This window comes from Salvelinus fontinalis, chromosome 33, assembly GCF_029448725.1.
Source record: "Salvelinus fontinalis isolate EN_2023a chromosome 33, ASM2944872v1, whole genome shotgun sequence".
In the NCBI taxonomy this organism is placed as follows: Eukaryota; Metazoa; Chordata; class Actinopteri; order Salmoniformes; family Salmonidae; genus Salvelinus; species Salvelinus fontinalis.
In genome coordinates, this window is record NC_074697.1 from 40,645,421 (window position 1) to 40,661,555 (window position 16,135).

At 44.2% G+C, this 16,135-nt stretch overlaps 1 protein-coding gene across 2 annotated transcripts in view; it reads left to right on the plus strand.

The window, feature by feature from the left end:
- Positions 1–192: 192 nt before the first annotated feature.
- LOC129832275 (tumor necrosis factor alpha-induced protein 2-like) overlaps positions 193–16,135 on the plus strand; it is a 32,914-nt gene continuing 16,971 nt past the window's right edge. Inside the window, exons 1-3 of one of the 2 annotated variants that reach the window (XM_055896208.1) lie at positions 193–301; positions 10,367–10,847; positions 10,999–11,225. In XM_055896208.1, the coding sequence (XP_055752183.1) occupies positions 10,387–10,847; positions 10,999–11,225 (688 nt within the window). In that variant the 5' untranslated portion in view covers positions 193–301; positions 10,367–10,386. Of the gene's footprint in view, positions 302–6,241; positions 6,516–10,366; positions 10,848–10,998; positions 11,226–16,135 lie in introns of those variants that run through there. The other variant, XM_055896206.1, reaches the window with a different exon arrangement.

Below are 16,135 nucleotides of genomic sequence, written 5' to 3' on the forward strand. Positions count from 1 at the left end.
CTCTCCCTGAGGGGCCTGTATCTCGCTGTGGAGGAGGAGGCGGTTGGGGGGGGGGGCAAAAATGGGATGGCCCGCTTCCTCAGGAAAAAGCATCTTGCGCTATAGCCAGGAAATGGCCAACGCCAGCCCTGGAGTCCAGACGAGCCTCTGGAAAAGAGAAGCAGGCATTACTTCTGAGCTGTCGGACCTACGAGGACACAGCAACTCACACACACACTTCGACCGGTTACATTGCCCGTGTGGCCCAGGGATGCCACTGATGTGAGAACCACAGGGATCCTCTTCTTAACAGCATAACAAGGTAAGAGCTGGACTCTGGGCCCGGGTGAAACCATATGAGACTTTTCATCTCAGTTTCATGTTGTCCGGGGTGTCCCTGGTCTGGCTGGGCTCCAGTCAGAGCTCCCCTCGGAGGCAAGTGTCCTCACCCACTCATAGAGAGCAGAGCGGAGACCAATGAGAGACCAGTGAGCGGCGGTATTCAGTGGATGCTTTCTTAAGAGTCATACAGTATGTCACTGTTGTTTCATGTATAGTCTGTATGGTATGTTTATGCATCTGTTGTTGTGTCTCTACTATAGTCTATGGAATAACGTCATTTAAATACAACTTCCTCCAAGATCAGTATTTTGTTAGCATGTTGATAATACGTACAGGGCTCCAAAGCCTTGTGGATCAGGAAAAGCCATGCCTAGATAACTACATGAATATACATACAGATCAGATTCTCTTAACATTTAGTCCATCTAGAAACATCCCACATAGTGGACTACCCACAGCTGTTCATCTGTTGGATGTTTTGATCATGTTATATCTGGCTAAGTAAAACAATGTAACTGAATTCTGTGGGTGAAGCTGTAACTCTGGTGCCGTTTTAACCAATTTTTCAACGGTATGAATGCCTTGTTTGATGCGGTGTAGTAAATTTGAACTACACTGACCGCTGACCACATGTCCAGGGTTGAAGGAGCAGCCGTCTGATGATTCATTGATGGTTATCTGAGCGTCCATCAGGGAATCTCTGTTGTCGTCTGCACTGTTTGTTCCTGCGTGTTTGTGACTCATGCACGGTCACGGGAAAATCAAAGTCACTTTTTCTAGAAACATTAGAGCAACAATGACAAAGTCTAAAGATGAGTCGTATGAACAGTAGCTTAATATAGGCCTACAGTCCTATTTTTGATTGTTTAACCTTTATTTAACCGGGAAAAGCCCATTGAGACCCAGTCTCTTTTTCAAGTGGCCTGTATATGCCTTCTTGTGAGATGTCTTACAGTGAGGCACTATGTAACCAGGGCCCCCATTATTCACTCCTTAATACAACTGTGGGCACAGGTACACCTAGGCAATTCAAGTTTGGACAGTTCAAAGGAACAAGACCTGTTCCCACTAGGGATTTCAATGTTGAACGATCTGACCAGTACTTCAAAACGTATAATGTAAGAGTTTCTGTCTGGCCTTAATGCTACATGGTGTAATATAACCTACTATAGTAGTCATAGCAGTCACAGTACCATGTGAGAGATAGTACAATGTTTTCAGGCTATAAAGTGTGTTCAGTGGATAACTACACTGTTACAAATGTGTGCTTTGCAACAACAAAACTAGTGACAACTGAGCTGCCACCAACTTCAAGGAGATGAAACCTTAACTTTGATGGAGTATTGAAACACATAATCCTTATGATGTTTTGAATCCTGTCTATTGCAGAATTAAATACTTTTTCTGAAATGTCTTCATGTTTAATATTGTTTTATATATTTGATAATTTGACATTATATACCTTTTTGGCAGGCATTGTCAAGTACAGTATTCAAACCACTAGCAGTAGCTATAGTTTTTACAGCAAGTATTGCAGGATACTGTATTTGTCGCCACCATTTGAAGTTGGAAATATGGGAATGGGTTCTGTCATTATTGAACGTCAATTTTCCTGACGGTTCTGATATCCATTCATCATGATTCATTACACCTCATGGCACAACAAGCTGCTTATTAATACTAATAAAGAAATACATATTGATTTTTTCAAACATGCATGCAACATTGTGTATATAAGAATGTCAAAAAAATGTATTACCCACAATCCTCTAAAAACAGCCACGTTACAAGATAGGAAGTGCAAGGAGATTAAACCAGAGACTTCCAATGAGTTCAAGAACTCAATTTTCTCTATCTTTGGTTATCCTCATAAAAGACACTTACATTTTGAGCAACATGTTAAGTTGGATTGATTCTTAAATGTTTTGGTAAAATAACATTCGCCTCTGAATATTATTTTACTGTGTGGTTGAGTGTGTAAAATTCAAATAGAATTCCAATGTGTTTTGATGCTGCCTTTTACATGCACTGAAACAACAAAAAAGCGTTTTCACAACACTCTTAAAAACCCCAATATTCAGATTGAAGAATCACTTTGGCCGTTTCAGAGTACTTCTATTCATTTTTAAAACCCATTCAGTGTATCAGAACACTTCCATTGGGTTTACAGTCAAACACCCTCCAAACACCAGATCTCAGCTTAGGTGCAATACTTTTCATGGTTTCATTACACAATCATGGAGTTTTGAGACGTTCTATTTTTACTGTGTCATATATCCAGTAAACAACAGCAAGCAATGCAAAACTTGACAAAAAAAAGAGCAACTTCATTCTCAACATCAGGGACAGAACTGCCTGCCAAACTGAGGACATGGTGGTCATGTTGCCAAGGTCAGCGGTCCAAATGCCATGATTGAAAAAGAGTTTAACTCAGGAAGGAAAAGCTGAGACAGAGAGAGACAGAGACCGAAAGAGAAACATGGGATGTGTGAGAGCATACTGTACATAATTACATTTGTCACCAAGCCATTACAGCACACCCTTTGATAACCACAATGGTTCTGTGGGATACTTTTTTTATCCTTTTTTTCCTACAGTCTACATTACAATTGACTCGCCTGCTGAGTGATGAGCTGGCTACATCCCTCTGCCGTCCACCTGAATTAGCATTTAATTAGAACACTTTGAACCTCTTTGGGTCAGGGAACGAGTTTGACGTCTATCCGCTCCCCAGATGGGTGAATCGTGAAGGCACCAGGATGCTACCTACTGCAGTCAGCGCGAATAAAGGATAACCGCAATTCCTCCTGTGCTGTTGGCTGTCTGTGTTTGAGTGGGACAGGAGACAGATTGATGCACTGAGACTGGTGAACCGAGAGGGCATTCAATAGAGGCCCTTCACTCAGTGTGGGTTGGTAGAGGTGCTCCGAGGGGGCTTCCCGTGGCCTGTGTGGGGCGATCAGTGCAGGATGCAGGCAGGCTATGATTGGAGCGCCACCCGCCCTCCCCCCGTTGTTCCCACACACAGGTGCTACCTTGTGGAAGGTTACATAACCATGACGACAAACAAGGAAAATGTCCTGATTGGCCAGAGAGGGTGACATGGTGAATATTTTTCTTGAATTCACATGAAATTCATGTTAGTTGACAACTTAACAAAATTGTAAATCAAAACTAGACAATGAACTGACGTCTGCGCCTAGTGTCATCCAGCCTTGAGTGGTTTGGCAGTGGTTCCAGGGACATACCAGCGGTCTGTGGTTTTGGAGAAACACACACAGAGAGGGGTTGTGTGGACAGAGTGGTTTATAAAGATTTGTTTTTAGTATCTTTTAGCTTATCCTGAAGAAAAATGTTACCTGCCCATTTGTCAAACATGTGAATGCAGATGCCACTGCACAATATACATGGGTTGAGAATGTGAAAGTTAACACAGAAGACAGGAACCCTTTTCTAATAGCATACAATCTTGTTCGTTTAGGAATTCCAGAACCTCAGTGGCAGAGCTTCTACATCAAGAAATATTGAGCTACTAGAGCTGCCCTCATTCTTTTGCCTATCTTTTCAATCCTGGAGTGAAAGCCGCTGAGATGATAGAGATATGGAATCCATTCCACAGTCATGAAGATGACCTAAAGATAACTCACTATCTAAAACCAAAATAATACTTGGGGGGGGGGGCGTTACAAAACCGCTGAAACGCTGCCAAGGTGAACTGTAGTGACAGCTTGGGGAAAAGGATAGAGAGACAGAGAGAAAATGTTGTACTTAACAATGAAGAAGGCAATCTTATGCAGCGCTATGTCCTGTTCCCTAAAGCCTGAAATACACTCCAATTGCAGGCTCCTCTATATAGAAGCCAAGGCACACAAATAGCCACTCTGTATTCACAGCACACCTCAGATGTGCTGCCAGTGGCTATGTTTCCTGTCCCTCTCACCACCCACACGCCAATCAACAGGAACAGACCCAACTAGTGGTGTGCTCAAAGTGTTTCCACTCAGACAGATCCAATCACTGCTCTGTAATTCATTTGTTTGGCTACTTGGGACAGGACATTGGAGGACTCACTCAACGGAATGCTGAAAGGTGGCAAAGTTCATTCCAACTCTCATATCCATGCAGTACTTAGTCTCTACTTCCAGACACTGGAGCATACAGAGCACCCTGATTCTGGCCTGGGAGACTATTCAGAACTGTATTACATTGACGTTTTAGTCAGTTAGCAGGCGCTCTTATCCAGAGCAACTTACATAAGCAATTAGCATTAAGTGCCTTGCTCAAGGGCATATTGGCAGACTTTTCACCTAGTTGACTCTGGGATTCGAAAACCAGCAATCTTTCGGTTACTATCCCAATACGCTTACCTGCTAGGCTACCTGCCGTATATGGCGTGCAATCCATTTAGTGACATTCTCAAATGATCTCTGCCCGGGTAAATCCTTGCTGTAGTGCACAGGTGTCAAACTCATTCCACCGGGGTCTGAGTGGCTGCAGGTTTTTCACTCCTCCCTTGTACTTGGTTGATGAATTAAGGTCACTAATTAGTAAGGAACTCCCCTCACCTGGTTGTGTATGGCTTCATTGAATAAGCTTGACACCCCTGGTGTAGTGTATCTTCATGCAACTCATTGTCTCTGACAAATAAGTTCTGGCATTCCAGCATGACTTAGCACTATGTGAGGTGGGGTTACTGAGTACACAACTGTCCTTAAAGAACTGCAGGCCAACTGCGTTAGCCAAGGTGACTGGTGGTGGCCACTCACTATTCCGGTTCAGAGTCTGTGTCCGGCAGCAGCCCAGGTTAATCAGTATCACCATCCATTTTCAAAGTCAAAATCACTAAAAGCTTGATGCTTGTTTGGTGAGTGTTGTGCAAAAAACACTTACGAGAAACTATTCCTATTCTATAATTCATGTGTATTAGACTCTTTGACTTGCCCCCATGATTTAACCTTGTAGAACTTTAAGATGGTTTCCCAAGTCAGCCAGGCTGAAAGGGCACTCTCGGGACAATCCTTTGTTTATACATCAATACATCAGCGGCTAAGCTTTTCCCAATTGTTTACTGTACTCTCCGCCTCCCAGGCTCAAACTGATTTCTCAATGTTTTACTGGGTGCCAGAATTGAGAGTAAAACTGGAGTTTGTGTAGTCTGGGGTGCTTCGTGCAACACCGCTCCAAACAATGGCGTCCTCGTTGGCTGCCACAAATTAAATGTACCCCGCCATGACGCACTCGTACACAACTCCTATTGTCTTTTTGAGAGTGAACTGATATATATTTGAGTGACTTCCTCTCAGCATGTGCTGAGGCCGTTTGTTCTGCACAACTTACAGGCCAGTGAGGCCAGAGAGAAGGGCAGAGACAGGACATTGACCTTTCGAGGTATGTCCTCCATTCGTTCACAAGGCACAAGGTGAACGTTTGAGTTCAATCTTAATGGACATTTTCTTTTGGCAAAATATGTGTTAGGATTCAATTATAACTCCATAGCACCACCTACCCCACAATATTCCATCATGGAGTATTGCCATCAGTGTTCATTATGATAGCATCCTATTTATGTAGACTGCAGAGGGTGTCACTCTTACAGAACAGACAAAGGTAGGCTTGCATAACACAATAATGCGATGCATAACACATTATAACATTTCGTCATGCATCTGTTTTGTGAATAAACTGTCTACATTCCTAATAAATCATCAGTCGGGATGACTGCCAGAAGCTCAAGCCATTGGCTGATCCTGGGTCATAATGTGACAGTGACGTAGCACTGTAAACCTGACTGGAAATTCCAGGGGAATCCCGTCTATGTTTTTTCTTCCATTAAGCAGAAGTATACTGTTTTATTGGAAACGTGCGGAAAAGACAACGTGGCATTACACGACTGTAAGAGAGAACGTATTAACTTGATTCTGACAGCAACTCTAGAGACCTCAGTCGCACTGCTGTCGATGCCTTTGCGCGATGCCAGGGTTGCTGCTCCGCGCCACGGCGATAGGCTCCTCGTCCAGAAGCCAGCCCACAGAAAATAAAGGGTGGACACTTTATAGAACTTTCAGCAGCGCACTGAGCGCAGCAGTCTCTTACCTGACGAGACAACCGTATCTTGGTTTGTGACTAGTTCTAGGATTTCACTTTTTATTGTATTTTTGGTGCAGGTTTTTAATAAGCGAGCAATCATGAATCATGTAAGTAGATTCATCTACTGTGTGTTTCTCTGACTGTCATTGGATATTCATTATGATTTTGTCACTAATGGACTGACACTGATGACATTGACAAATGGCATTAACTTACAAACAGTAGTGTCTAGGGAAATGTGGTACATTTACACGTTGTTATTGTATTCATTATTTTTCAGTGTTGTTATGTTGTGTATGATGAAACAAAGTGCTATATTTTAATTGAAAGGTATTTGCAGAGATCATCTCCGATTTTCAGTTTTTGTGTTATGTTTTGGTGGCAGTAGACTATGACAAACTACAGTTTGTAATACTAGACAATTTAACCCCCAAAAATGTTAAATCACATTATCTGGTGTCTGATTCCTGAATCTCTTGAAAATTATTGAGTTTTTAAAGAGTCAAGCTCAGGGTTCTGCATTCGAGACTAATCTGATTCGTTCATAAATCATATTTATTCTACGAAGGTTGGGCCTGAGATCAATAAATATTGATCAGAAAAGTCTCTAATGCTGAACCCTGAGCTTGACTCTCTTTATAATCTCAAGCATTTTCAAGAGATTCATGATGTATTCCTCTGCACTCTCAGGAGAATTTAACTCAAAATGAGCTGACTGTGACAGATATTGTTCCTGCAGAAGAAAATCCAGAAAGTTCACTTCTGTTTTTGGGGGGTCCCCTTCCTTTTGATTTGCTCACAGCCAGCAGTGTATTTAGACATGGGTCTACCAGAGAACAGTTAACAATTTACTGCCCTAAATATGTTGAAATAAGGGACGTGTCATGGAAAAAACACAATCTTTGCCGAAGTCTTATAGGACTCACATAGCCATTGTGTTAGCTGTTGCAACTACTGAGCAATGCTGATGTGGAAGTGAGCTGCTTTGCTTCATCCCTTAATATGATCCTGATGACAGATAAGGTATTCGAGCTCATTGTTCAAAGCCAACACTGAGATTGGAAGCCTTGATTGAGATTAAATCTGGCCCATCAAGGACACTGAAGGGCGAAATCCCCTGTTGATTCATTTTTCCTCGTAGATGAGGAAATAATTGAGGGGAAAAAACAGCCTTTCCAAAGTAATCGTACTTACTCGTACAGGTATTTCCTATGCTGCTAATATGTTTTATTGGATTCACATCCCCATGTTGCCAGTCTCCATAACACCATCGCTCTCAGGACAGTTTCTGTCCTCAAAGAAAGTTACACAAAACTGTATGTTTTTGGGGCCCTTCCAACAGTATTGTGACTCTCCTCTAACCACTGCCTTTATTGAGTGGCCTTAGGCCAGGATGGAGACGGAGAGGAGCCCCTCATATCTGCCACATCTTGACGGCAGGCCTGGCCTCTCTGCAGTAGCTTGATGCCCGCTCTCTCCCTTCTGACCTTCATAGAAGAGACAAGATTTCTTCAGAGAGGGGACTTTGGACCCAGTGAAGTCTTTAATTATACACTATTGTGTTCAGTTCAACAGTTCAAACTTATTCTAGGCCTTTTTCTTAGTCTCTAAAATGTTAAATAGCTGGAGGTCAAGCCTGAGTGTAGGCCTATTCAAGACATGAGATTAAAGAGGGTTGTTTGTTGATATGGCTAATAAACAACACATTGGCGTCATACATATCCAGCCAATCCAGAAGGACATGATGTACAAGCGTTTGAAGTTAATCTGTGTCAAGAGAGATGAGACCCTCGATAGTGTGTGTAAACAAAACAGAAATGCCTGGCCTGGCTGGTGAGTTGTGCCATTGGCCCGTTACAGAGGTGGAGGGGAGGGGACCAAGGGGGACCTGTCCCTTTTGTCTGCTACTTGGTCCTGGACGAGACAGGAAGTAGAGTTAGTCTGGGAAAGTGGTCCCCGTATCTCCCCCAGTGATCTAACTGCTGCTTTCATAATGGCTGCTCTGATTAGGTTATAATTAGAGCAGGAATTACAGTGTGGCTTTAGTAGCTAAGTAGATGAGGAGGTGTGGGAGAGCAGGGATGGACAACAAGGAGGGATGTCCACGGGACCACTTGTTACAGCCGCTCTCAAAAAAGCTTATCGGACATCTGTGTTACTAGTGTCACCAACTGTCGCCAATGCTTACATAACTCGGTTTGTCAACATCATGCTTCATGTTGATGTCCCTCCGTGAATATCTGTGCATTTAGCAAGCCATTGTTCATGAGACTTTGTGTTTTCTACCAGAAGTTCAAGATAGGCCTATCATTTGCTTTGCAGAACTATTCCGTATCTTTTCAATTTCCTTGTTGTCATGCCGCTAGTTGGGCTTGCTTCCTGTTGTTTGCTCATATGCATTTGCATTTTCTGCAAGTCATGACCTTGAACCAAATGGGTCAAATAGAACTTCATTAGTAAGGGTGTGTAATAACACATTTATAACCAGAGTCATATACAGGCCTATTCTGTCACATCACTTATATAGCCCTTGTATAGGCTAAGTCCATGTTGTGTAAAGAAAAATGAAATGGTTCACTGTTATATAATATCCCTTTCCACAAACAGGTCATCAGTTGTATGTTTCAGTTGTAGCAGTTTCCTTTGCCCCATGGTTACTTCCCCTCTCCAGACAGGTGGGTCTTTTTACAAGCTGGCGACCTGGTCTAAATAAGTACAGCTGTGTATAACGTTCTTATACGGTATCACAATATTCTCAGTGTGGTTCCCCTGGAGGTTGGCTCTCCAATTGCACAGGGAAATCCTTGAATGCTTAGCTATCCACATGGAAAAAGCATCCAGACGCATTGTCATTCTAAAACACTTAGGGAAGCCAGAAAACAATAGGTCCTCTTTAGGAATTTAAAACGCGCTGACCGTAATAATTTGTGTAAAGCTATTCACGTTATTGTGAAACATCATGAATCAAGTATTTTTTTTATCTGACATGGAATGTGTTTTAGAATATGTTATATCCAAGCTAATCATTCATCATGTTTGACTTAGTTTTTACTTTACCCAGAATTCACCAAGGAATTTTCATTGATTAGAACAAAATCAATACTTGTTTTGTTTGTATCAAGTATCAGTATCAGTAGGAGTAGGAGTAGGAGTAGGTAGGAGAGCATTGTAAATTGGTGAGCGTAGGATGTCTCAGCATTTTCAATTGATAAATTCAGGACTTCCCACTCAAATGTTCTCAAATGCCACTTTCATTTTCCCCAAATGAGGGCACGGAACGAGCGGTCTCCATCATTATCCCAAAGCTTTTGAACACACACACACAGAGGAAGTGATTCAGCGTTGTCCCTTCCCCTTGTCACCAGCCGTAAATATCGCAGGGCTCTCGGTGTGGCAGGAAGCCCATAGAGAGGAACAAATATGTTTTCTTGAAAAGGGTCAAAGGGCATCAAAGACTATAGCGCATAAACAAGTAGAACAAGGATCTGAAACCTAATAAAATAGGCCCAGATCCTGGATCTCAGCCACATGACCATGATAACATAGCACGTGTATTCACAACTGATTTCCCACCAAAATGGAAGCAGGGTTAGGGTTTCCATGGTGATTCCTGTTTGGGTGGTAAGGCGGAAGGTTACCTGTTAATATTTTATCAGATAGACTCTTTATAGAGAATGATTGCTGTTAATCATCCAATATATGAACTCTCCCGTAACCCGACACAAGGGTGGGGCAGTAACATTGGGTGAACAGATGACTTATCTTAAACTGTATATCTGAGTTACTTTAGTATTAGCTGCGTCAGAAGAAATCTTATCAAGTAGCCTGGTATAATGAACAAAGAAAGATGTGTGACACTGTATTATCAGTTTCATTCAGGCCCAATTTAATGGAAGCATCTCTTGGAAAAGGTCCCCTGTAATCATTCCACATCTCTCTCTCTCTCTCTGTTCCTTAGTTTAACCCCCAAGTGGAAGCATGCCCATACTCAAGAACCTCCCAGCGCGGCTGAAGGGAGGCAGCAGGGTGAACGGGGAGTTGGAGAACACGCGTGGCGAGCTGATCCTTCGCAAGATGAGCCTGAAGTTGAAATCCAGCGCCTTTGAGGTGCCCAGTGACAGTGAGGAATGGACTCAGGCGCACTCACTCCTGGACGGGGGCACACCACGAGACCGTAACCCCTTCGAGGACGAGGAGGATGAGAATGAGGCGAACGAGGAGAGACGTGGCGGCTCAGGGAGGAGTTCGTTCAAGGGCACCCTGGAACGCATCCGAGGCGTGTCCCCGCTGAAGACTCTGGGCAAGCTGGGCAAGGGGCTCCGTATGTCAGGCCGCAGTAAGGGCACTGCCACCCCTTCCCCTCAGGGGTCCGTTGCAAGCACCCCCACCTCAGAGAAGAAGAAGAAGGGCCGACGGAGCTCAGAGGGAAGCTTACTCAGGTACGAGAGGTGTAGAGAAAAGCTGTTGAGGAGTGGTTTAGTAGAGGATGTTGAGCTCAGCCCACGTCTCCTATAACCTAACCCCCTTAAGATAAATTAAGGTTAAATCAAATAAAAAATTAACCCTTAACTCCCCCTCTTCTCCGCACAGATTTGCAGGGAAGTGCAGGGAGAGCCTTCGCAAGGAAAGCCTGCCCAACGGGGAGCTGTGCTCAGAGAGCGAGGGGGGCGACTCTTCCAGCCGCCGGCTCTCCTTCATGAAGATGGTGGGCCTGGGCAAGCTGAATAGGGGGTCCATGGCCGACCACTCGTCTCATGAAGAGGAGGTGGTGGAGGAGGAAGTGGTGGAGGAGGTGAAGCCAAGGGAGCCCCTCTCAGGTAAGGACAGCCCTCATTGGAGCGCTGGGTTACTAAGGGTCAGCCAGTATGCACTGTGATCCACTCTGAAGGATTCCAACGGGGGTCACATGATGACTGTCAATAACTGTTGATTGGTAATAGTAAGGTTATGCTAGCTCACCATTACATTTGAGGAGTTGAGATAGTGGTCAAATTAATGGAGATTGTGGCTGATAATAACCCAAACATTTCAACTGATATTTTGCCTTGGAATATATCACTAAATCACATTTTAACCAATGAGTAAAACCACTCCTGTCAACCACAACAGACAGAGAAGCACTCTTTGCACAAAGTTAGTTGATAGCTATGGCCAATGTTTACTTCAGTTCAGCTGGGCGTTCCATGTGTCACAGGTCTATGAAAGAACAGTGTCAGCCCCTTTTCCAGTAAACAATCATTCCCGCCATAATCCCTGCAGTATGTTACTATTTTCACAACGGAGATGATGTTGTCATTGTTTCAATGTCTATTTTTGGACACGTTGGAAACAATGGGAGAAAGATGTCGCTGGGCTAGAGGAGACCAGGTCCAACTGGCCACTGCTGAGAGATGAGGTCATTGCTATGCAGGAGGACCAACCAAAGGGTTTCCCACAGAAATGTTTGATGTAGGCTGGTGTTGTGGTGCTGTTGGGACTTTATTCACTATTACGCTGGCCTTCGTCGCCGTTAAATATGTGCTGTTCCGTTACCCACCTTTGTTCATTAAATGGCATCTCCGGTATGAAAGAGTATAATTAACACACAAACCACACTATGGGGTTGCTTGAAAAGCTTAGAATAACCAATGTTGGAGAAAAAAATAAGGTTTTATTGAATACTTATTATACACTAAACATTGTCTAATGATAGGTCTGTTAAATATTTGTAAAGCACAGAACTTGATTCCGTGAGTGTGAACTTAACAATTCAGAGCTTAATGGTCGGGATAGTCTGGATAGTCGGGATGGTCTGGGTTGTTAAGTTCACACTCACGGAATCAAGTTCTGTGCTTTACAAATATTACTCAGTAATGGTATTCCCCCATGTCAGCTCTGCTAGAGATCAGCTTTCATGTTTAATACCAACAGGTTGTGCCTGTCTCTCTGTGTGAGGAGGAAAGATAAGGCTTATGGTGGCAGCAACAGACCTGGGTTTTTTTTTATTATAAAGAATGCAGAGGGCCAGTTAACCAGCTTTACCAAGAGCACAGAAACGTCTGAGAGCTCAGGATCAGACATGTTCACTCTTTGTCCTGGTCTTTCAGTAAGCAAGCGGTCCAAATACCATCTTATCACGCTCAAAATATCACTGAGATGTGTTGTTTACAGGCTGTTGACGTCACGCCTCAATTGCTAAGACCCAGAGGACACGTCACGCATTCGGAGGCTTTATAGAGATGCTGCTTCTTCGTGTTCATGCCATTTTACCTGCACCACTGGGCCCCATGACGTATCTGAGACTAGTGAAGCCGGACAGAATGGCTTTATCGCCTTAGAAATTCAGCCATACAGGCTGTCATATCAAAGCTTTACACCATTACACCTCGCCCCGGGGATCCATGCATGAGTGCCGTACGGAGAAAGTGATGAAAGAGGGATCCACAGAAGAGGAATGGGATGTGTGCTCCACTCTGTCTGTTTCAACCATGTGTGTTATTTCTTGGGTGAACCCCCTAGCTGACGCACAGCGAAGAGGCCTTTTTTGTTGTATATTTGACTGTGTTTGTTAGGGGAAAACACGGCGCTTTCTGGCATTGTTCTCTCAGCTGTCAGCACAAACTGTTGGTGGTTGTTAGCCCGCCCCCCTTAAATCACAAAGACATGACCAGTAGGGAACTGTAGGTTTCTTTCATTCATTTCCTCATGCCACAAAACTGAAACTTCTCCTATTTTAAAGGTCTTTTCAGGGTTATGTTGAGGCTGGTAAATATTTAACACCATTTTCTTATTAAGAAACTAGCAGTAGCAGTAACATTCTCACCAGGCCATGCCTCTGTAAAGAGATTGGTCCTCCTTCAACATGGAACAAGCCTTTGTTCTTTGAGGCTGTTTGTTTCTGGACTGATCCTTAAAAAAAGAGCCAGGAGCTAAGGAAAACAGGACGGACAGTTTATGTTTGTGGACATCGGTGTTGTGGCGTTCATTCCAGAAAGAAACCCGTATGTACTCGGCTAAGTAGACTGTGTGGCTGTGCTCAAGTGTCAGGAAATACCTCAGTAATGGAGAGTGAGTGGCTATTTAGACTATTTGCCAACTGTTTCAGACATATTGAAAGCAAAATGTTCATGATCCGCCAACCAAATATGCAGTGTGCTGATACTTAAGGATTCAAGACAGAATATAGACAAGAGAATACATACATGAACTACATTGAAACTAAGGACACATGTATTCATATGTGAAACCGCAGTACATCTTGCAACCCATCCGTGCCTTGAAAGTAAAGCAGTTCAATCTGTATAGTCTGAAAGAGCACAAAGCTATAGCAACCTCAACACTGCTCCCTGTACCTCCACATGGGATTTTCCCTTCAGTCTTCTTACAATCAGATGAGTGTGGCAACCAACCTGGCCCCAGGTATTCAGAAAGCTAGGGTCGGATTACAACATATTCTGTACCAACCCTCGGCCCACAGCCCCCTGTCCCAACCCAGCTCCCCTATCATTGTCAGCCCTAGCTGGTGAACCAGCTAACATGGTAGCCATGATCTCAATGCGTCATACCCCTCTGATTGGCTGGGTGGATCCACATTGGATTGTTCATAGCATCTGAGAGCGCCTTGATAACAGGGCCATATAGGAGGTGCAGGCCACTGCCTCGTGAATGATTTCCAGGCCTTACCAAATGACAACCCCAAGGCCCCTGGACCATAAAACCATAGCTAGCGCTGGCTCATGTCCTGCAATAGCTGCTGTGAAAAGTGTGTCGGGATCCTAGCAACTAATGGCTATATTAGCCATGATGCAATGCATGCTGCTTCCTCTCATATTCAATATATGACCTTGAAACACAGCAGTTGTAATACTGTCAGTTTAAAGTGTCCTTGTGCCAAAGTAACAGGTGTTTTCATACCTCACTGTGGCATATAGAAATGCAGTATAACAAGCAATCAGTTAGTGAAATAAAAGACGAAGAAATGAAGCTGGGCAGAGCTGCCTTTTCTGCCAGAGTGACAACCCAGGGAGTGAACTTTTCCTATGATCTGATTAGTGTTTGTTTTGTTACTGTCAGTCGAATGTCCAGAGCAATGAGGAGAAAGGGGAATCTGAGTGCAGTGCACTACTGACTCCCAGGATGAGTTAATGTGATCAGTCCCAGCCCTGCTGGGATGTGTGCTGACGGCAGGGAGTGGCTGGGGAGGAGGCCTCTCTGTCTCTGGGCCTCCGCTCACTTCGCATAGACGCCATGTCACTCTCCGTCCGGAGGGACAACCAAGGCCTGGAGGGCTGGCCTGGGACCAAAGGCTTTCTCAGGACAGGGCTAGGACAGGGCCTGGCTCGCTTTGTTGTGGCTGAGCTTGGGATTGTGGAGAAAGGGATGGAATGAGAGGGTGGGAAGGGAAGGGGGGAACAGATTTGACCCAGCTGTGCCTGCAGGAATATGGGGGAGTTTGGTGGAGCTGTGTTGGATTGTTGGATGCTCCTCTGCTTATAAGATTTTTAGCTTTTGGAGGAAAATATTTATCTGCCTCGCACACGCTGAGATGTGAAGACAGGCAGGCTGCCTCTAGCCTGGTCCCATATCTGTTTAGCATTGACAACGACCATAGCAGTTGGCTCTACTAAAACACTAACAGATCTGGGACCAGGCTAGGCGGCTTCTGTTTAGATAAAGGCTGAATGTGTACCAGAGAATGGGAGAGGTTGAGGTTCTGGGAGAGGTTGAGGTTCTACAGCTCAGGTGTCCACATACAGTACCCATAGAAAGCCTGCAGAGGACTGAGGAGGTGGTGGGCGTAGATACTGGTCTTAGACTTTAGAGATACAGTCATTTATTTATTATAATTTTTTTGTTGTTGAACTTTTACCCCTTTTTCTCCCCAATGTCGTGATATCCAATTGGTAGTTACAGTCTTGTCCCATCTCTGCAACTCCTCTAGAGACTCAAGAGAGGCGAAGATACAGTTTAAAGGGAACATGTGATGCTGCTTTGAATTCACTGGAGAGAGAACTGTGGTTTTGGAGTCCAGGAAGGAGGCTCATATTTTACTTGCTTCGCACCCCGGGACAATATAGTGCTGCTAGGCTCTGAGCAGCATGACTGGAGAGCGTCTCGATGGCAGTTCTACAGGTGCGTTCTTACCCTGCATCATTTGAATAGAGAGTACACTACATATCACTACATATTGATTTGACTCCTTTTGGGAATATAAAAAAGCCCAACATTCCCCCCTAAATTCCTCAAGGTAAAGTTACATAATATCTGCCATAGCCGCAGCCTTCATAGAGATCCCATAGGCGGCCCTCGCAGCATTATAACTTTTGTGGTTTGCACTGAGGAAGGGTGGTGCCACTGCTGTACATTAGCTGGGTATGTTCTGTATGACAGGCTTAGGGGGCAAGTGCCTTGGAACAAAAGACCAGTGTTCCCATGTACTGTTTAGCTTAGCTAAGCGTCTGTGGAACTGCCCATTCCAGGCCAATCTGTGCTTTTAATGATCCCCGAATAGGCCGTCAAATCTGTGCAAAGCCCTCAAACATCTGGCGATCCAGTGCCGGTGTTATTTCAAGGGGACACGTTATAGGACCTAAAAAAAAACAACATCTCTACTAAAAGTGAGGGCCACTGACTTCTCACCTTAACGTGGTGATTGTGAGCAGGCCGAGCCACGGCGGACGGTTACTCCCTCTCTGTGACGCGTCGCCACTAGCCACACCATGCCAGGGCTCTGTCTGTGGGCAGACAA